General features: G+C 39.4%; 1 protein-coding gene across 4 annotated transcripts in view; it reads left to right on the top strand.

Moving 5' to 3' along the window:
* The window catches only part of LOC109050298 (eukaryotic translation initiation factor 4 gamma 3-like), a 47,356-nt gene that overhangs the window by 17,433 nt on the left and 7,309 nt on the right, over nucleotides 1–22,614 (top strand). For 2 of the 4 annotated variants that reach the window (XM_042766490.1, XM_042766488.1), the window contains exons 6-21: nucleotides 2,147–2,323; nucleotides 3,266–3,377; nucleotides 3,608–3,714; nucleotides 6,291–6,473; nucleotides 7,780–7,876; nucleotides 7,983–8,690; nucleotides 8,787–8,866; nucleotides 11,505–11,745; nucleotides 12,048–12,172; nucleotides 13,464–13,589; nucleotides 14,393–14,542; nucleotides 14,790–14,987; nucleotides 15,108–15,254; nucleotides 15,839–16,075; nucleotides 20,782–20,886; nucleotides 21,638–21,776. In XM_042766490.1, the coding sequence (XP_042622424.1) occupies nucleotides 2,147–2,323; nucleotides 3,266–3,377; nucleotides 3,608–3,714; nucleotides 6,291–6,473; nucleotides 7,780–7,876; nucleotides 7,983–8,690; nucleotides 8,787–8,866; nucleotides 11,505–11,745; nucleotides 12,048–12,172; nucleotides 13,464–13,589; nucleotides 14,393–14,542; nucleotides 14,790–14,987; nucleotides 15,108–15,254; nucleotides 15,839–16,075; nucleotides 20,782–20,886; nucleotides 21,638–21,776 (2,932 nt within the window). Of the gene's footprint in view, nucleotides 1–2,146; nucleotides 2,324–3,265; nucleotides 3,378–3,607; nucleotides 3,715–6,281; nucleotides 6,474–7,779; nucleotides 7,877–7,982; nucleotides 8,691–8,786; nucleotides 8,867–11,504; nucleotides 11,746–12,047; nucleotides 12,173–13,463; nucleotides 13,590–14,392; nucleotides 14,543–14,789; nucleotides 14,988–15,107; nucleotides 15,255–15,838; nucleotides 16,076–20,781; nucleotides 20,887–21,637; nucleotides 21,777–22,614 lie in introns of all 4 variants that reach the window. The other 2 variants (XM_042766489.1, XM_042766487.1) reach the window with 1 other exon arrangement.

Here is a 22,614-nt window from a genome sequence, read left to right as displayed (position 1 = left end):
CGATCAGTGTTCATTGCATAGCCTATATCTTTCAGTAACAAAGAAATACTATAAACTTTAGCTAATTATGACAAAATAATAATTAGCACACGAACTTTAAAGTGAATTTGCAAGCGGCTAGGTCTTTTTAGAAGAAAAAATCAGTCCAATTTGCGCGATGTAGGCTACTGGCTTTTGTCCAACATGAAATGACAACCAGAGGACAAATAGGTTATCGCTGGCTTCACCCAAATGCACTCTGGCACTTGGACAGCTATGATAAATTAAAACCGTACGGCATTGCCATTAATGGCGTGTAATGTAATGAGTTTATTCTCAAGATTGTATATCGACTTTTTTTTCTCGAAATTTAACAAGTTTAATCTCGAAACACAACGACTTTATTCTCGATATTTAATGAGTTTATTCTCAAGATTGTATTTCGACTTTTTTTTCTCGAAATTTAACGACTTTAATCTCAATTATTATCGAGTTTGTTTTTGGTATTTAATGAGTTTATTCTCAAGATTGTATTTCGACTTTTTTTCTCGAAATGTAACGAGTTTAATCTCGCAACATAATGACTTTAATCTCGAGATGGTTTTATTTTTTTTATTATTGCTTGGCCCTAATCCTCTTCCGTAGTTTTCAGCTTGTTTGTTTTCATATAAAAATACGGCATGCAGTTGCATCAAACAATGGAATAATCATCAATCATTGTAAAATGTGATAATCGTAATTAACAATCGCAATTACAATTTCAAGGGAGTAATCGACAATTATGATTTTTGTCATAATCGTGTTGCCCTACTCTCTGAGAAGTTGTGTGTGTGTGTCAATTAGGCTATGTGAGAATTGTATGTGAATTTCTGGTCTTCAGTTCTCCTAAAAGTCAATATTTTATAAACCATTATATTAACCATTTTTATTTAAGTACAAATTTTTTTATTAATTTATTTAGCCTGTTATAATAGATTATTTATTGTTTATGTGTTATTTAATATTTAATATAGACTGTAAAGACTTAATTATAATAATATAAAAAACACTATTAAAAAGACAGCAATTAAAAAAATATATATATATGTTATATATTCTTTAACTACAATTGTTGTTGTTTTTTCACCTTGAAATCATTTTAAGGGATTGAACATGTGCCCTATTTGAAGAATTCACCACACAGACAGACATTCAGACTTTATTAGTCCTATAAGAAAATGTTCATATGGTGTATGTATATCTAATGTGTGTAGAATCAGAGAGAGAGAGAGGGGTCACCTCTCGCTCCAGTGCTGCCTGGCTGACTGGGTTTGCTGAGGTAATATTTGCTGTGTGGAGTGAGAGAGAGAGAGAAATAGAGGGAAAGCGGGGGTGGAAGTGATGGGGGAGGGGACGACTCCTCTAGCAGGCATGCAGTATTCTCCTGATGAATAAACCCTTGTGCCAGAGCTGTGCCACCATCCCGTTACAGCGGAGAAAGAGAATACTGCTCATTTCTCCAGGCTGCTGTGTGTGTATTTATGTTTATTTCATTGTGTCTGTTGGATGAGCAGAATTGATATAATTCCATGATAACTGCTATTCTAGCTGTGCGCAAAATGGAATGGAACGCCGAAAGTGAAGTATACCTGGGCCTAAGAAGCAATGCGGAGGAGATGTCAGAGGATTAAAACATTAAATTGAATTATTATTAAGCTATTTTAATTTTATTGTAATATATTTATTATCCATCACCCACACTCCGCCCCGCATGTTCTAATATAATTTAATTTTAATTATTTTGAATTTTGTTGCTGTTTTTATATGCTTGGTTTAATATTTAGTAAAGTTTTTACTGTTTAAATTGTGTTCATTGAACTGTTTTGAATGTAATTTGTATTGTGATCGGGAACAAATATGTTAATTGTGGGATGGAGGGGAGAATCACGATGCCTCTTTTAGCCAACGGCGATGGATGATGGCATCGTCTTTCAGACCAACCCTGTGCTGTTCTAGTGTCTGAATATTAGATTGTCAATTAACTGCAAATTCAAATGCCTTATGATATGTATACACTGGCTGACAGACACGGGAGGATGTCCTGAGGTGAACTGTCTTATGTCTACACTGACTTGTTTCTCTTCTCTCTGTTTCTGCCTAACTCTCATGTCTTTGACTTCCTCCTCAGTTCCTCCACAGGACTCAGATGCAGCAGGCACGACCTAACCTTTCTACCAACAGCCCCTCCATTCGGCCAGGCTCACAGACCCCAACGGCTACGGTTTATCCCCCAAACCAGGCCATCATGATGACCATGACGCCCATGGCCTTTCCTACCCAGACACACCAGTACTACATTCCCCAGGTAAAGAGTCACTGGACCTGTTACTGTGAAATCACCAAAAATGGATTTTGTACACAAAATATTTTCAGGGTTCCCACAGTGATGGAAAAACTGTTTTAATGCAATTTTACCCAATTTGCCCTTATATATGTTTCATTATTTAATTTATTTATAAACAAAACCTGAATAGGATATTTAACCTATTTTTATTTTTATATGTTTTGTTTTATTTTTCTTTGTATGACAGAAATGTTTATATGTTTATGTTAAATGTATACATTTATTATACTATGTTATAGTAAATGTTAAAATATTTATATACAACATATTTAATGAATATGTATATTAGCATGTAATAAATGTTTAATTCATGAAATATTTATTAGATGTATTTATATTAGATGTTTCTATACAAACATATTTTTTAAATAACTATTTAAGTATTAAGTATTTTTTTTAATAAAATTCAGATGCAATGCTTAACAAGACATATTGTTAAAACTTTTTTTTTTTATTTACATTTAAATAAAATTTAGATGGGAAATTTAACAAAAGTCATTTGCTGACTTTGTATTGCAGAATTTAATACAACCGAAACTCAATGAATATGAAATATCATGTTTTTGTGCAATCATACACATACACTACTGTGCAAAAGTCTTCAGATTGCCACAGTTCTAATGGATTTACTCTGTGTAAATTTTCAGTTTCTTCATGTCTTGATGATTTTGGGATCAGATCTTTGTGTGGAGCACTGGCTGTTGTCAGACTCCTTGTGCATACAAAATTCTTGCGCCATTGTTACAATTAATAGCAAAAGGAATGTTTGGAAATGTACACTGATATTTCCTACTGACACACTACAGTAAACCATTTTTTGTTGGTGAAAATACTAATGGCCTAAGACTTTTGCACAGTAGTGTATAAATATATATTTTAATGAAATTCTCCTCATCTTCTCAGTATCGTCATAGTGCACCTTACGTTGGACCCCCGCAGCAATATGCCATCCAGCCACCAGGGTCCGGAACCTTCTATCCAGGACCTGGGCCTGGGGAATACCCTGCTCCTTATGGCAAGTACAGACCTCTCTGTAGTGCACAGCTCAGTGTGAGTGCGCTTGCGTCACACTCGGCTGGTTCATATTAGCTCCAGGTTGTTTCAGTGTGTGTCTGATTAACTGAGAAATGACCCCATTTCCAGAAAGCGATTCACTCCGAGACTGTTTACATCTCATGTGAAAGCAGCTCACACAGTGATGTGACTCACTTTTTTTCCTGCCTTCCATCTCTTTTCTAACAACAGCTGCCGGGCCGCCATATTACGCCAGCCAGACAGTGTACCCTCCCTCTCCACCCATCATAGTGCCTGCACCACTGCCACCTCCACCAGCCAAGCGTGAAAAGAAACCAGTGAGTACCTGAAACACTCTGCCTCATTTTTAGAAATGCCAAAGGATCCACTTATTTCTCAATTCATTTTAGATAGATAAGGCTTGGATTTAATCCCAACAGCCCTGGCTGGCAGACCCAGATTAAATGCAAAAATTCTGTTAAAAGGGATGTTCATCAAGTATAAGTTTTACCTTGGTACTGACCTTAGCTTTTTGTGCAGTTATGTTATTCTAGTCTATTAAATTTACAGAATTTAAGATGAAGTATAAGTATTGAATTAATCCGGGAATTAAGTCAATTTGTGACATTTGCAACCCGTCATATTTGATTCAGACTGTCTGATGTGGTGGTTTTGTTGCATGCTGGGAGGTTGGCATAGCCGAGGTGTTTTATCCCACGCCAAAGTGAGATTTAAGCCAGTTAGAAATCACCCAGCCTCATGTAAAAATTATTATTTTTTAAATAAATCATGGAAAGTAACTCTCTAGTATTGGGTTAGGGTCTAGAAAAATTGAAAAAATCTAGAAAAACTGAATCCAGTAAAATGTGTTAAATTTACAGAAAGGTCTACTATGTCAGTGAGGTTGATGCCTTTTTGAAAGATTGTATAGGTTTCCTCAGCCAATTAAAGATGTCAGTTTGTATCTAAGCTTTTTTCAAAGATTGATTTTGAATTCATCACATACAGTAAATTGAACTCTCAGGATACAAATGTTAGTGAAATATTTCAGTTGTCAAGACCAAAAAAAATTAAAATGAATGTGCTGTTGAAAATACTCCTGTAATTGAAGTAACATAATCATATAAATATTAATAGATTAAATTAAAGCAATGTTGTATAGTGCTGAATTATAATTATTTTTTTTTTATTTAAATAATTTTTCAAGTAAACAGTTAGTAGTGTGTGTATATATATATATATATATATATATATATATAAATAACAAATTTTTTGCAATGATCACTCAAATGTGGTGATCAAACACTTATAATGACGTAACAAGGTGAAATATTATTACAATTTAAAATAACTTTTCTGTATTATTATTTTTAAAATGTAATTTATTCATGTTATGGAAATGCTGAATTTCAGCAGCTATTACTCCAGTCTTCAGTGTCACATGATCTTTCAAAAATGAGTATAATTCACTGATTTGGTGTGTAAGAAATATTTTTATCTCTATGCCCCGCCTTTCTGAAACGCGTCGTTTTTTACAAAGCTCATCGGTCTGAAAAGCGAGGTGTGCTCTGATTGGCCAGCTATCCAGTGCTTTGTGATTGGCCGAATACCTCAATCGTGTGACGGAAATGTTATACCCCATTGCCATACTGTGATCAGACTGTGATGCGTGTCCTGGTTAGAACACTGGCACGACAAGACAAAAACAATAAAACCCATTACAAACGAGCCATTTGTTGCATCCACTGGAGACATAATTATGGATTATAATGACTTATACTGTGTTTTTGGGCGTTGCGTTGCATCGCGCCGCGTAAACATAAAACCATGTCTGCATTTGTGATCGGAGAAACAACAAGCGCTACTCTACACCAGCGGTTCTCAATTCCAGTCCTCGCACCCCCCATATTTTGCATATCTCTCTTTGATAACACATCTGATTCAGATAATCAGCTTGTTAGAAGTGAGCTCCGTGCATGAACTGTGTTCCCATTGACATGGTCCCTACACAGTGTTCATTGCTCCCTACTCCCTGAGCAGGGGAAATCAGTTCAAGTTTACCTCACTTTGGAAGATTCATTCACAGATTGGGCTGCACAGTGTCTTCACACACAGACAAGTGTGATATCATATACCTCTATAAATAAATACATTCTAAATTCACGTCTCACGTCACACTTCAGTGCACTTTGAATGGAACTTATAGGTTCGCTTCGTCCTGGAATCATGGCAGAATATCCTGTGATGTCCACTTCGCAGGGCACTAATGTTCGAAAAGAACAAAGTGTGAAACCATAAGAGAAACACACAAAATGTGCAGAGCAGGAGGGCGCGAGGACTGGAATTGAGAACCGTTGCTCTACACTGCTCAAAACTCACGTTTGAATCATCAGTTGCAAATCCTTTACATATGTAAACATACTTACAGACTTACAGAGTCAGAACAGCCGCCATTGTAGTCTTCTCTCCCAGGATCTGGAAACAGTCCTCCATAAAATGTGCTGCACACATCTGAATATTTGGGATGAACTGTTCTGGAACAGTGTTGTAAATACAACTTAACCACTGAAACAGCTTCACGGTATCTTCAAGTCTTCACGATATTCACGAACAGCTTGTAACACTCCAAAGAGAAAGGAAAACTTGAAATCGCATCATATGACCCCTTTAATTTCTTTAAAAAACAAATCTTACTGACCCCAAACTTTTGAACACTGGTGAAATATAGTAATATAAAAAGAGAATATTTTAAAAAGGGGATATTATAAAAGGGGAATATTTTCCGCAATCAGTGACTCAAAATACAGTTGGTACTGAAGTGCTGGTACTTCTGACAGCCCTGTAGGCTAGGGAACTGTGATTGATCCGGTTGCTTTAGTGAGTTATTTGTTGTTTTGTGCCATTGTCCTCCCAGATTCGGATCCGAGACCCCAACCAGGGTGGAAAGGATATCACAGAGGAAATCATGTTTGGAAGCCGTAATCCTACGCCTCCTGCTGGGCACCCAGCCTCCACCTTAACCCCACCTGCAGGACAGACCTCCTCAACACCAACCCCACCCACAGGACACCTGTCCAACACACCCACCCCTCCACAGGCAAGAAATACACATTGTTCTGTGACTCCAGAAACAGGCATCACTTCAAATAGGGGCAGGTGTAGCACCGCTTTAAGCTCTCACTACTTATGTCCATTGGGTCCATGGCTCAGCTGTTTTAAGCTTACCTGTCCAATGCTATTTTCCAGACATGTGTAGCTACCCACTACTCACTCTCTCTCACTCTCTCTCTCTCTCTCTCTCTCTCTCTCTCTCTCTCTCTCTCTCTCTCTCTCTCTCTCTCTCTCTCTCTCTATCTCTGGTACACAGGGTGTGCATGGATTAGTTCCAGCTCTCACACACTGCCCCCAATATAATCCCTATAAACACATTGAGAGCATTAAGGCAGTCGCACACTGGACGATAAGCGCAGCGCCGCACCGCGTCTAGAACAGTTCATACAACAAGTACAACATGACGTAACTGGGCGCCGCAGTCAGATGCTGAAAGGCACCGCCGTTGTGTGTACACTCATAGAAAACAATGTGTTTGAATTTTAAAGACGTGGCGCGATGCAATGCTGCGCTTCTCACCCGGTGTGTGACTGCCTTTAGGCTGTTGGCTGCACCATTATATGTATATTTTGGTCTATGGACAATCAAAAAAAATAAAATTATCGATAAAGTGTGTCAACAAGCAGCTAAATGTTTCGGCAGAAATGTAAATGACAAAGTCACAGATTATGTCAGATGCTGACATCTTTAATGTATACCATGGCACCGAAGGATTACCATATGTACCATGGTATTTACATGATACGCCAAGGTACTTCAAAGAATGCAATGGTAGTACCTAATGTTTATGTCCAAAAAAACATGGTAATACCATAATACCTGTCCAGAAAGCATGCTTATGTCCAAAAACATAGTTTTACCTTAGTACCTGTCTATAAACATAAGATCAGTATACCCAGAAGCATGGCATTGCCATAGAATCTGTTCAAAAATGTGTTATTCCCATGGTACCTATCCAAAAAAAAAAAAAAAACAAGATTATCCAAAAATATTGTATTACCCAAAAATGTGTTATAAGTATGGTACCATGTTCAAAAAAAACATGGTATTACTATGATTCATGTCCTAAAAATTCATGCCATGGGAATGCAAGGAAATTATTACCATACCATTACCATATCCACCCAGACTTACATAAAGTAAGCTGTTGTTGGGTGGGTGATTATGGGCTAGAATAAGCTAGTCTGTGGGCTAGGCTTTATGCCCATAGTCAAAGTTCTTGTTCTGCAGGACTGTGCTATGGTTGACTGATGTGTATGCATTTTTTCCCTCTCTTTTTCACCCTAAAACAGCCAAGCAACTGTCAGACCCCAGAACAAATGACATGTGTCAACCCACCTCAGAGAATCTCAGAGAGCCCTGCGCCCATGGATGGCAAACCTAATTTAGGTATAACTCCACACCCAACCAGCTTTTGTGATTAATATTTGTCTCTTAAGGTCTTTAAGTTCTTTTTATTCATGTTTTAACCTTATCTTTGCCCTTGACCTTATAGATGACAGGCCAAAAATGGTGTCTGCTCCCGTAATGCCTGTATCCCCTGGGCCTAGGCCTTCAGAGTCCACTTTAGAGAAAAGAGAAGCCCCAAGTCTTCCATTATTAGCCTCTTCTCCAGAGATGGCCTCTGATGTTCCCTCTCATCCTTCAAGTGAATGCATTAAACCAACTGCTGCAGGAGAACCTGAATTTATTTCTCCTTCAACTACCAAGGCTCAGATGCATCTGGTTAATTCTGGTGGGGACTCTATTCCTGAAAGTTCTCTCAGACTGTCTGCTTCGCCCTCGCTGTCCCTCAAAGTGGTAAATGGCCTTGACGAGTCTCAAACTCCCTTATCAAGCTATGAAGAACCTGAGGTCCAGGAAGCCCTAAAGATATCATTGTCCTGCAAGGTTCAGCTGCCAACCCAGGGTATGTTATCAACGGAGGAGTCTGGTCAGGAAGTTCCAGTGGCTTTGGAGGAGCTCCAAGCAGAGCACCTCCCTTCTCTAGCTGTACATGTGCCCTTGATTCCTACAGTGCAGGCCCTTTCAAGCACCTCCTGCACTGCTACTGTCATTGGACCACCACCCGGTTTGCCACCACTAGTGCAGTCAGTTGTCCTTGAGGTGGCAGAGCAAAACAAGTCTTCAGACAATGTCCAACCGAAGGCTCAGGATGCTTCAGAATCACAAACTCAGAATTCTAGAAAGTTCATACCCTCAGGTATTTGTTCTTCATGATTCATGTTACAAAGCAGGCAAAATTAAAAGGTCAAATGACCAGTTACCAATTGTGTTGTCCTTTTTGTGATCGCCCAAGCTGTTTCTGCTGTACCAAAGTCTTGGAAGAAACCAAATGAAGATGTTCTGATGGTGGAAACACTGCTGAAGGAGAATGAGGTGAGATGCACAGAGATGACATTGACAACAGTGTTATTATCCTTAACAAAAATAAATGAAAACATTTTCAAGATGTATTTGTTTTTGATTTGATTTTCAAAACAATTTTCAAATGGTTTTGGACTCAAAAATCCAAAACTAATCATTTAAATTTTTTACATTTTTTTATTTTTGGATTTTTGGAGTCATAAAACGTCCTCCAAAAACCTGAAACTTTTACAGTCCTCCTGCATTAATTAAAATGGAACCAAATTTTGTTAAGAAATGTAATATTTTTAAATGAAACCAGTTATATGCATTAACGTTAGTTACATATGTAACGGTGGTTATGTGAATTCCAGATGACCACCAGAGGCAGTGCTAAGCACTAGTGGATAATCCCTGCATCAGCTAGATAGATCGAGAATGAAATACCAACATAGTCACGTCATGACGTAGAACGAGATGTGAGGATATAAACCACATAAACTCGATGCCCAGCCTCTGAATGCTTTCTGGTGCATTCTGAATGATGAGGAACTCTGGCGGTCATCCGGAATTCACAGAACCACAGTTACATATGTAACTAACGTTCTGTTTCATTCCTCCTGACCACCAGAGGTGGTGCTAAGCACTAGCACCCACTGGTAAAGGCAGGTTAGATAAATAACTGATCTGTCTGTCTAAAAGAATTAGTAGACTTAATATTGCACCTCAAAGCTTATACAGGACACACAAGATGAGATCTCCCCCCAGCTGCATCGGAGGGAGAAAAAGGAGGTTGAAAAGCAGCCAGATGAATAGACTAATTCACAAATTGTGGTGACAAGACCTTAAGGAGGAAGCTGAAGAATGACTCCAGATTTCTCTGGTAACCAGTGTGAGCACTTATTCACTTATTGACAGGGCATGAAGCGCACAAACGCATTTAGCGAAAGCAATGGCTAACAGAAAAGACACTTTCAAGGACAACCACTTAATATCCACAACATCCAATGCTTCAAATTGTGGTGTACAAAGAAACTATAGAACAAGCGGCAAGTCCCAAACAGAAAAAGGATTAGAATGAACAGGCTTTAAATGCCTCGCTCCCTTCAGAAAACTACATACAAGGTTGTGAGACCCCAAGGATGCACCATCGACCAGGGCATGATAAGTAGATATGGCAACAACATAAACTTTTCAGCAATGGGAACATCCTTCAAGTCTACACTCACAAACCAGTTTCCTTTCATCATGTATTGTAGAACATTGACTGTGCGCAACATTGAGAAAGGAAGACACTTTAGGAACCTGTGTTGGAGTCTCTTTGGCCACTCTATGGTGTTTAAAGTTGAGGACTGCTGTGGTGAACAAACTGCTGCTCTGAGCTCGAGTAGTGTGGGTGAGCTGGCATCAATGGCATCCTAAAAGAAGGAGCCCGTGGGGCCTGAGTTAGGCCGCGTGTCAAACAAAGCATTTTTCCCTGAGGCTGGCATATTTTTTCAGTTGTTTTCAATGGGAACACCGCATTTTTTAAAACGTCGGGAGCGTGCCTAAGTGTTGAGTGTCTTTTTAACGCTAAGCGCTCGGGCGTTTTTTCTTGGTGTCGAGAGTTGAAGGATGTTCAACTTTGGGTAAAACGCAGTGCTTATCACTGTCACTTTTAGTCAGCTGACCAATCACAGTAGAGGAGGGGCGGGACTAATACCGACCAACCGCCATACCCCGCTTGTACTACGACTGAACTGAACAACAATGGAGTAGTTAAAGGTTGCTAAAAGTGTCCCAAGTTTACCCATCACATGACCTATAGTCAACAGGGCAATCTGGAAGAACTGAGGTACAGAGGGGTCAACATTTATTGTGTTACGGGCAAGCAGCAGCTGGCAAATAGTATTCTCTTGAGTTATGTAGGCTACAGACTCGTATGGTTTTTTCAATAATGTGTCAGTATGACCACATTGCGCACTTGAGCAGCGTATGTTGCCTCTAAGCACTTCATCTGGTGATAGCACCAATGCTGCTACCATCTGTTCAATTTCAGGTGCCCAACCTACCTCAATAGAGTCAGCCTCAGCCACTGAGGCAAGAATGCAGGCTGACTTCCACCGGATAGTAACGTGAAGCACAAGGTATCGCCGACACAATAATCGAATGCGATAATGTGTACTCATGTAATGAAGAAAAGGAATCCAAAACATCTGTCCTGTGATAGTAGTGCAGAGTGTGCTGTCACAGCTTGGGAGGGAAAATCTAGTGCTTAGCACTGCCTCTGGTGGTCAGGAGGAATGAAAAAGAACTTCAGAAGCCCTTCTGAAAAAAACTAAAACAGATATAAAATCTAAATGAACAAACTACAGTAATACTTCTTATGATAGATTGAACACCACTTAAAACTGAATTGAAAAAAGTTTTAGTTTTTATTTCAGTTTGTCTTTTTGAATTAGTTTAGTTTTTGGTGGTTTTCACTCTTGTCTTTATTAGTTATTATAACAGGTTTTATGTCAGTGGAAAAGGGATATTAGGATGTTGGAAAAGAGAGAATTGCAAAATCCCTACACATAACATAACACAGACTAATGACATTGTTATCATTGAACAAACCAAAATGCAGTCATTTATTTCACATAACACCTCCAGGCCCTTCTGTAATGCTGCTTTTCTTCATTCATATCAGGAGGAGACCTCTAAGGACAGCTCTACTGGAGATGACATGGTCTCACAGCCAACCTTAGAGACCAACAGCAGCCCATATACAGTGCCTGAGCACCAGGAGAAGCTCTCAGAGGAGAACGGTGAGAGCCTTTTTGAAACAGAGCCTTTTAGGAATGGGGTGGAGACAGAAAGCACTGACAGTGGCGTTACACTCGGAGACAGCAGGGGGTCCATGTGTTCACCCACTCCACTCATGCAGGAAGGTAAGACTTCCCACAGGAACCAATTGAAATTTCTGATCTTTTCATTTTAGCGTACATACAGATTTTTTTCATTTATTGGAGATCGAAGATGTCATCCTGTTTGTTAAATAGCTATGAATTGCTATTGCTAGTCACATTTTGATTTCAGAGAGTGCTTATTAAAGGTTTTGTTGTTTGTAACACCAAAAAGCACCTTACAGTTTTATACTATTTTTGTTGATTCTTCCAATGTATTACTTTTAACAAATTGCATAACAATAATATATGTCTGTCCTACTATTGCTGTGCTTTTTCCACCCCAGGTCTTGTGCAGTCTAATGGAAAGAGACAGTATGACCGGGACTTCCTGTTGGGTTTTCAGTTTATGCCGGCCTGCGTGCAGAAACCAGAGGGACTGCCTCAAATCAGTGATGTGGTGCTAGACAAGGTTTTTTTTTTTTGTTTGTTGTTGACTTGTCTGACTGCTTCTTGGATTTTGTAGACAAAAACACATTGTGCATTTGATAAATAATAGTATTACTTTATCACATATGAAATGTATCATGGTTTCCCTAAAAATATTAGGCAGCACGACTGTTTTCAACATTGATAATAATAGGAAATGTTTCTTGAGCACCAAATCATCATATTAGAATGATTTCTGAAGGATCATGTGACACTGAAGACTGTAGTTATGGCTGCTGAAAATTCAGCTTTGCCATCACAGGAATAAATAATGTTTGGTGAGCGTAAGACTTTCAAACTTTTCAATTTTTAAACACTTGCACAAGCAAGCACTTATCAAAACTGAACAAAAATGAACAAGAAGTTATCAAAACTAGTCTATGGCCAAACATGTTTAAACAGTGTTATTAACCTCATAAATATGCAGGTTACATCTTATCCCATTTTGTACAATGAGAAATCTTGTAACCTGACTACTCAGTTTAACAGGGTGATCCTAAATATTTTTAGTGTCAAAAACATTCTTTGCCTACTTCTTAAAAAACCTGAAAATACATACAGCAAATTTTCCTCTAAACGTGCTTACAACATGAAAAGTACAGTAATACAAGTATGTTCCCCGGACTTCGAAACTCTGGCTGAGCTGCACTCTTCAGCCATGAAACTCCCTTGACGTCCTGTTTCCATTAAAATTGCATTACGGTTATGTCATACTTGGCAGTAGGCATCATTTAGCCTAAAGATGTTAGAAAAGAAATGCCCTGCCCCTGTTCAGTGCATAGTCTTAAACTTAAGTTTTTACAGCGAGTTTGTTGTTGTCATCTGTATATACTTTCTCGGTTACTGTTTCCGACAACACTTGTTTCTGTTGTTGTGAACATACACGCGGTACTTTCAGTTTCCTATTTCAGTTCCTAGATTTTACTCTTTATTTGTACTCGCTCACATTTGTTTCTGGCTGTTCTTGCTCCCTCCGTCACAAGATGACTGGAGCGTAAATCGTTGAACATGTTGTTGATATATAAATAACAAATGGAGCTAGTCTCCATGGCAAATTCTGTTTCCCATCAGTGCAGTAGGGCAAGGGAATGCTGGTCTCAAACCAGTTTTTCTCATACTGATTTTAATAAAGATACAGATAGGTTCAGCTAGTCCAAGATCAGCATAAGGAGGAGGGGAGGGGGATCTGGTGTTTTGTTCAAGTCACAGCTCACTCAGGTTTCTCACTGCGCCTCCTGCTGGATTACTCATGGAAATGATCTCTTCTGTTTCAGATTAACCAAAACAAACTGCCACTGAGGTCTGTGGACCCCAGGTTGATTTCCAGGGGCACTCCCCAGGATTTCACACCCGCTTTTGCTGACTTCGGCAGGCAGATGCAAGGAGGACATGGCGCCCCAGTGAGTTATAATAACTCATATGTTCTATTACAGACCCAAATACCAAAAATAGCTATACATATACAGTATATAGATGTGAGGTCACATGTGAGGACACACACACACACACACACACACACACACACACACACACACACACAAAAAAAATATCCTAGTCTATCAACCCTATTCAAGTATGTTTGAGGAGTTTTGTAGAACATTTAGCATTTTGGTAAATTAATCTATTCATCAAGAAACCACCTAAGATTAATATCTAGGCCATGTTTCACCCCAAAATCAAAAGAAAGAGATAAGTCATTGTATTTTGCATGAAGTAAATAAAGCCTTTTTTTCAGGGCCATTAAGTTTTTTTTTTTTTTTTTTTTTTATGACATTATTCATTATTCATGACATTATTTTCATAACAATTAAGCACATTTCCATCCAAATTCTCATTACTTCATTGATGCAAAAAAATCAAATTCACATTACTATAATGTGGAAAAAAAGGATGATATATTAAGTATTTATATATTGTATCTTTATTACTGCTTTTAATTTGTTTAAATTTAAAAGTAAAAATTTCTTCACTATTTTCTAATATTATTTTACTGTGAAAACAATTAAGTAATGGCAGAAAAAGCAAAACATCCACAGATATTACAGTAATGTATATTTTCTGGTAGAATGTGCTAAAATAAAGTTTCTTATTTTTTTCTTTTTGATTTATAAGTGAGATTAACCCAGCAATTGTCTACATTTTAAATCATGACACTCTTCTAAAAGCTGTTAATTTCTTTTCTATCTATACACTTTATCCAAAGCTTATAAACGTGCGGCGACTTCCACCACGCAAGATCATAGTAAATGTTTCCGTTAATGATGACGTTCAGCTCAAGAAGGCAGAGAATGCCTGGAAGCCTGGGATGAAGAAAGAGAATGTCACAGACGACCCAGAGGCCCTGAAAACCCAGGTGTGGAGTTCGGTTCTTTTGTTTGAAAAGTTCACTGTAAAAGAAGCACTTCAAGAGATGCACATCTAAGCTTGGATTAGATGGTTGTCACATGTGGCTGCTTTTGTTCTTGTATGCACTGGGGTTTTGTTTGGCGTTCTCCCATTCATTAAGTCCTGATTTGTCATCTGATTTATTTTATCTGAAGGTTGTTTTGTTGATTTGAACTGCAATGTGTCTGCAATCTGTTGCTTTTCTGGCACTTCAGGAGTTGTTCCGGAAAGTTCGTAGCATTTTGAACAAGCTCACACCCCAGATGTTTCATCAGCTGATGAAGCAGGTGACGGATCTCACGATCAACACAGAGGAGAGGCTGAAAGGAGTCATCGACCTTGTGTTTGAGAAAGCCATTGATGAGCCCAGCTTCTCTGTGGCCTACGCCAACATGTGTCGCTGCCTGGCTACGGTACGTTCTGTGCACTTTGGAGATTATGTATTTTTTCTTTGGACTGTCTGTTATTTTGCCTTATATTATTCCTTTTTTAGAATGTCATAAGTATTTCTTCCTCTTATGATCCAATTGTAGCTAAAAGTGCCAACAGCAGACAAACCTAACACCACGGTAAACTTCCGGAAGCTGCTATTGAACCGCTGTCAGAAGGAATTCGAGAGGGGCAAAGTGGACGACGTTGTACTTGAGAGAAAACAAAAGGAGCTGGACTCTACCACATCAGTAATTATTCAATAATGATTCGCAAGAATTTAGACTTGCTCTTGCACTTGACTTGCACTTGATTTTTTGACTTTTTTTCCATAATGTCCATTTATGTACTATATTCACCTGGGCAAATGTATTTAATTGGAAGTTAACCCTACAATGAAAAATATGTCATTATTCACTCACCCTCATGTCAACCCAAATCATTTTATAATAAAAAATGGTTTGTATGCAGTTGTTACTTTAGTATTTTTGTATATATAATGCTAGTATTAAATAATATTATATTTATTAATATTATGAATAAATTTTTAGTTTTAATTTTATTGTTAGTTTTCTATCCAATATGTATATTTTATTTATTCCAGCCTAATTTCAGTTACCAAAACAGTAGTCAAAAAGTTAAAATTTTTGTTTTAGTTAACAATAACAGTGCTGCTAGTACATTCTTCAACATTTCTCTTTTTTTGTATTCCACCGAACACAAGAAACGACATTAAAGGGGGAGTAAATAATGACAATTAAATTTTGGTTGCACTATTCTTTTAAAGACATTATTGAAAGCATTATGGGATTTATATGTAACTCTTTTTTTTTAGCCCACAGAAAGGGAAAAACTGCAGGAGGAGCTTGAGGAGGAGAAGGACAAGGCCCGGCGTCGCTCCACAGGAAATATAAAATTTATCGGTGAGCTGTTCAAGCTCAAGATGCTGACAGAGCCCATCATGCATGACTGTATGGTGAAACTACTAAAAAACCATGACGACGAGAGCTTGGAGTGCCTCTGCAGACTCCTCACTACCATCGGCAAAGACCTTGACTTCGAGAAAGCCAAGGTAGCTCGCCCAGCAGTTTGTTATTATACATTCTGGAGCTGTATTGATTCGTATTTCACAAGATCAGCGGTGAAATCCCTTGGAAAGGGAAATTGGGGAAGGCATCCAAGGTAGAATATTTAGCTTTTTATTTAAATAATCTAATATGACCATGAAACTAGAACCACTGTAAAACCTAATGGCAAAAGTGTGGTCCACTTTGCAAACACTTTGCTCGAGAACTGTTTCTTAGACAGGAAGGAAGTATCTAACTGACAAGCAAGTAGCGTCTGAAATGCTCGCCAAGCACCAAATAAGAGTTCAAATGATTTTTGATGACATTGGGTTGATTTGCAAGGAATTTCAACATAATGCATGGTTAGTTCAACTAGTGTTACCCTCCATGATGTAAATGACTTAAATTTAAATGAAAGACATACAAACCATCTACTAAAGAAAACATTTGTCGTGACTTGCACATCTTGTAATGACTTGTACCAGACCAAACACAGATTTTTTATGATTTTTATGGAAAGGTACATCTGAAATCATGTGCAGATGTGCTACTACGTTCCTCAAAGAAAATTCTTGGATATCTTGAAACGATTCAATGCCAGAGCCTTGCGAATATTGGCAAATCCTGGAATTGGTTTCACCTTCGAAGTGCACATCATGGGAACATGTAAAAAGTTCCCTTTTGATACTACACTCATACTGCGTCGTAAGCTGTTTAGGCTAAGACGGTATGGGGAAAAGTCCTTTTTCTCCAATTTCTGAAGCCTTTTTCAATCACGCAGTGAAACTGCATGACCATTGGTTCGTGGAGTTTGATAGAATGAACCAATAACGGCATGGCAGAGCCGCGTGAGCCTATGGTGAGCGAGCCCCCCAAAAGGGGTGGGGGGGGGCATCGGGCTATATAAGTGACCATCTCACCCAGGCAAATTGATTCATTCTCCTTCAGCGACGACTGATATCTCTTTGCTGATTCCGAGACTTGAAGCCGATCAAGCAGCCGAGATCACCGCTGACCAGCTCGCCGCTTTGCGCAGCAAAGTCGATCTCGCTTCGGTGCTTCCTCATGATTTTTGTGGCTTCACAAGCGCCCGGTCAGAGCAACGCTCACAAGCCACCTGCAGTGTCGATTGTCGCACCACATCTGTGGCACGGGCATGATGAGTGTATGAGATGCCTGGGGAAGTCGCGGAAGCCGCACTCATCAACACGACCTGGCCACATTGCGTGGATATGAGTCTGGCCTCTCTGCGCTCGCGGATAACTTTCTTTTCAGAAAGTGACTTCGCTCCTCGTGCCCTCCTGTTTCTCTCCTCCCAGGAGCCTGTGAGGAAGAAACAGCATGGCAGAGGATCCCAGCGCTCGGATGAGATCGAGCTCACGTCGGCTCAAGGCCCCCGTGCATCGGTCTCTCCTCAGAGAGAGTTCTCGCCTGTCCTCTTCTCCCACCTAGACCAGTGTCCTTCTGCCAGCACGAACGGCCTGGTCTCATTCGGTGGGTCCAAAGACGAGCCGCTAGACAACAGCATCCTCAGACGCCGAGGATTGATCGGGCTCGACTCAGGACCCCGCCCCCTTGTTATCTAACCAGCTGGTCGACGCCAGGACTTCTATGGACACCGAGCTGATCTGTCCTGTCTAAGGCCGTCGATAAACTCTGGCTGGAATGGTCTGCACCTGAGGAGCCCTCACGTAGCCGACTAGATGAGTGGTTCCTGCCGGGACGCCGCCAGGCCCCTCCCCAGAAGGCTGCACCCTTCTTCCCTGAGGTCCACAAGGAGCACCCGAAGTCGTGGCGCGCCCCTTACTCTGCTCGCCTCAGAACATCTGCCTCTCACGCCCTCACTGCGGTTGACGGCATGGGGCAGAAGGGTTATGAGAAGATCCCTCCAGTGGACGAAGCCGTGGCCGCACACCTGTGCCACCTGCCGTCATTGGATGGAAGTCTAAGGCGACCCTCCTGTCCAAGCCATGACGAGTTGGAACGCCACCTCTTGCTGAATCTGAGAGAGATCAAGGATGCGGATAAAACCGTCTTCCTCGACTCGCCTGTCTAACCCGCTGGTCTCTTTAGCCCCGCTGTGGATGGGTTCGCAGAGCGCTTCACCGCTGCACAAAATTCGTCCCAGGTTATGCGACACTTTTTTTGCCCAAGCACTCATCTTCATCTGCCTCGAGTTCCCCCAAGCCAGCGCCGACTCACCAGCCTGGAAAAACTATGCTCGCGCTCTGCTAATCGCTACCCACTTCCGAAGCAGGGACCCCGGCCCAAGATAGTGCTGGACCCAGCGCCTCAGAAGTCAGCCTGATGCACCAGTCAGGAAGAGGGGGAGGCTAAGTCCTGCTGTGGCCGGACCACCCTCCAAATTGCCTCGTCTCGCCTTCCCGTCACCCCATTCTGTTCTGGGTGCTCGAAGCGATGTGTTTGTTGCCTGCACAGAGCCCAGCATAGCGCCCTGGCAGCACGCCGCAAGATGACTGATGTAACTACATCCCCGGTAGGTCTGGGATACTTTAAGTATTCGTTACAATCCCTTCTCAGTGCTCTGGGCGAATACCCGGTCATCCTTCCTGATAGCACGGCATGATTGTATTGTCCCCGTAGCGTCTTAGCCTCAACAGCTTACGACACAGTACGAGTGTAGTATCGAAAGGGAACGTACTCAGTTACTAACGTAACCTTGGTTCCCTTAGATATGGAAAGAGTACTGCATACTTTGCCGTGCTATACGCAAGGACACCTCATGTCGTCGCTTCAGTCGAATTAAATCAGTTTGCCTGGGTGAGACGGCCGCTTATATAGCCCAATGCACCACACCTTTTGGAGGGCTCGCACACCATAGGCGCCAACAGTTTCACTGCGTGATTGAAAAAGGCTTCAGAAATCAGAGAAAAATGACTTTTCCCTGTAGCGTCTTAGCCTTAACGGATTACGACACGGTACTCGTTCCATATTTAAGGGAACCTAGGTTACGTTAGTAACCGAGTACGTTTTGTTTCCCACCAGACTAATAAAATCTCTTTGTTTTTTTTTTTGTTGCTGTTTTTTTCCCCATTGGACATGGCATATATCCAGCCAGTCAGACTGGAGCTTGCCATTTTTGTAGACGGTCCATGGGTGTTCTGTCTGAGGCTGAGACTGCAGCATGTAAGGACTGGAGCTTTATTTAGCCCAAAGGGACACTCAAAAGCAGAATTTTTAGATGAATTCTAAACTAATCACATAATCACTGTTGTTGACTTGGCATTACTTCAGCACGCCTCTGCTGTATGTTTGTCTGGTAAAAATAAGCTACTAATAAATCAGTCCAGTACTCTGGAAAGGCAGCACTCAGCAGTAACAGTGTTAACTGTGAAGCTCAAAAAGGAGGGGCATTCTCGTTCAGTAACTCAGTTTTGTAGATTGAGAGTGGTGTGGTATAGTGGTAGGATGGCTCAAGGCGGGTAACCGAAAGGGTGTCCATTTGAGTCTTGGAGCATGAACTATGCATGAATTTCTCACCAATTTTCCCATGAGGAAGACACCTAACACCATTTCTTAGTGTTTTTGAAAAAAGTCTCTTGTGAAAAATAGAAAGAAAAAAACATTTTACTTTAGTGTACGCATTTTTAAACACAGAAACATTTAAAATTGAATGCTTCATTTTCACATGATCTCTTTATGTTGCAGTGAAACTAAATTAGCTCTAAATTACATGCATTGAATGACATCTACTGGTGCTTCTCAGTAAATTAGAATGTCGTGGAAAAGTTCATTTATTTCAGTAATTCAAGTCAAATTGTGAAACTCGTGTATTAAATAAATTCAATGCACACAGACTGAAGTAGTTTAAGTCTTTGATTCTTTTAATTGTGATTTATTATAATTATAATTATAATTTAGATTTATAATTATATTATATACATTATACTTTATTGAGATGCACCTGTAAATAACATTAGAATTTTATATAGAAACCTTTTTAATGCAGTTCTAAGTTAAATGGAAGATCACATTGCATTGAACACATTTTACACTCCAAAAGCTTTGACTGGAAAAACTTTTTTCACCCAGGTTTCCAGCACAGCTCCTTACCTTCGTGGTATGATTGTGTAGCTGAGATTTTTATCTTTAATCTGATTGTGAATATGTTGAAATACCTTTGTCATTTGAAGTACTTGAATGAAATGTCATTGTAGCTGTACAAAGGACTGAAAAATGCTGCAGTGCAAAGCAAAAGAATAAAGAATAATCAGGCATGAGGGTGAACATATTCTGAATACTATGCACACGCACACACACACACACACACACAGACACACAGTCTAAATGTGTTTCAGCTGGGCCCAACAAACCCTGGAGCTAAGTGTTAGGCAAGAGGGTAAATGTTTTCTGTATCCATCCTTTCTTTTTAGCGGCAGGAACTTAAGGCATTTTCCAGCTCACAGGGAAATAGGTTCTGCGTTTATTCACTATCTTGATTTAGGAGCAGTTTTTTGCTTCAAAACATTGTTTTTAGATTTACGATGACTCTCTATATGGGTACAGACAGGAAGAGCTGTGCTATATGATCACAGTTGTTCACTGCAGCAATGAAGAAGTCTGTCTTCATTTATAATCAGTAATATTGCAGAGATGTTGTGATTGACAAGGGCACATGGACTCATGATCTCAGTATTTGATATTCAGCTGATATGTTTTTCATTACTCCCTGCTCTGTGTCCTTGAATAGCCTCGTATGGACCAATACTTCAACCAGATGGAGAAAATTGTCAAAGAGCGCAAGACATCGTCACGGATACGGTTCATGCTACAGGATGTGATAGATTTGAGACTGGTAAGTGCCATGGGGGATTGGGATTGTGTTTGTTTGTGTGTGTGTGTGTGTGTGTGTGTGTGTGTGTGTGTGTGTGTGTGTGTGTGTGTGTGTGTGTGTGTGTGCTGAGATAGTGTACAAATAGCCATTGCCAGACCTTTAGAAAGTCCTGGTTTTGATGAAAGTAGCAGAAAGAAGCAAAAAAAAAATCTGTGTAGTGTTTTTGCTGTCTTCATTTTTTTTTTTAACCATTCCATAATCTGTAGTGCTTTATGTGGCATTTGACTTTAACAAAACTAGTGGTACGGTGCAGTAATATGGTGATATATTATTACAATTTAGAATGTATTCTTTACTGTTTTTTTTATCAATTTAATTCATCCTTACTAAATAAAAGCATTCGTTTCTAATAATAGTATTTTAGATAATTTTAAAAAAGTTTTTTAAAAATTTAAATATAAAATATTTAATAAAAACAATAATTTTACTTCATAATAAATTATTTCATTTTTATTTAACATATGAATTTTATAAGTGGAAAAATGTGAAAAAAAGGCACAGAAACAGAAACACTGAACTCAACGGCCCAGAAACATCCACAAGATAATATAGTGTCAGAAAGGTCATAACTTTTGGCCAGCACATTACACAAAAAAAATTCTGAAAGGTTTGTAGTTTTATATAGTTTGGAGTTAAATGTAACTGTTTCTCAGAATGACACTGATCTATTAATCATAGACACCTGATCTCTCTGATTATTTATATTGTCCAGCATAACTGGGTGTCCCGAAGAGCAGACCAGGGTCCTAAAACCATAGAGCAGATCCATAAAGAGGCCAAGCTAGAGGAACAGGAGGAGCAGAGGAAGGTTCATCAGCAGCTTCTGTCTAAGGACATCAAGAGGAGGCCAGGTGAGATCCACAGCACTTCCTCGCAGCTTTTTAGATTGTGTTATATATGTGTATAGCAGGCCAACTACAGCGCCACCCAGAGGACAAAACCTCATTTGACATTCCAGGTATACTCCGAGCTGAGGTCTGAACATCAAAGCATTAATGGGAACATGCTGTTCAGACAGCAAACAGCTTGTTTGTAGAGGAGAACACATTAATGGTTAACAAGGTTTGACTGTGCTTTTGGGCTTGTTCATACAACAGTAACTTGACAGATTTCTTATTTTAAAGGAATTGTTCTAAAATTGTATAATCTAAAAAGTAAGAAATATGACAGCTCGTAAGAAAATAATAACAGAAATCTCATTTTTGGGTGAACTATTCCTTTAGATCAGTGGTTCTCAACCCTTTAATATATTTCTGGTACAAAGCTTCTTGTTTTCATTTTTATATTTTCAGAACTAGAAGAGATGATATTGAAAATCCAGAAGTTACATCCAAAAATTTTAAGAACTGCATTTTCTACTAGTTTGTGATGTAATTCTCAGCAATTTCAGCAATCTCAGAGCCTCACATAACTATAAAAATGTTTATTCATTATAGAAATGTATTGTTTTTAAATTTATAAAGGTTTGTAATATTTTATTTAGTTTCATGACACTTCACAAATCAAAATTATTAAAATTCCCTTATATAGCCAGGTTTTATTTTAGGAATGCTTGAACAAAAATGACAAAATAATAAAATATGCTTGGACTTAATTCACTGAAAAGCTGAAATAATTCTATTTCTAAAAGAAATATTGTGTTGAGGCCCCTTGGTGGGTCCTGGTCCCCTGCCTTAACCACATAATAAA

This window comes from Cyprinus carpio, chromosome A11, assembly GCF_018340385.1.
Source record: "Cyprinus carpio isolate SPL01 chromosome A11, ASM1834038v1, whole genome shotgun sequence".
NCBI classification, from domain to species: domain Eukaryota; kingdom Metazoa; phylum Chordata; class Actinopteri; order Cypriniformes; family Cyprinidae; genus Cyprinus; species Cyprinus carpio.
This window is presented reverse-complemented; position numbering and strand designations above follow the sequence as displayed.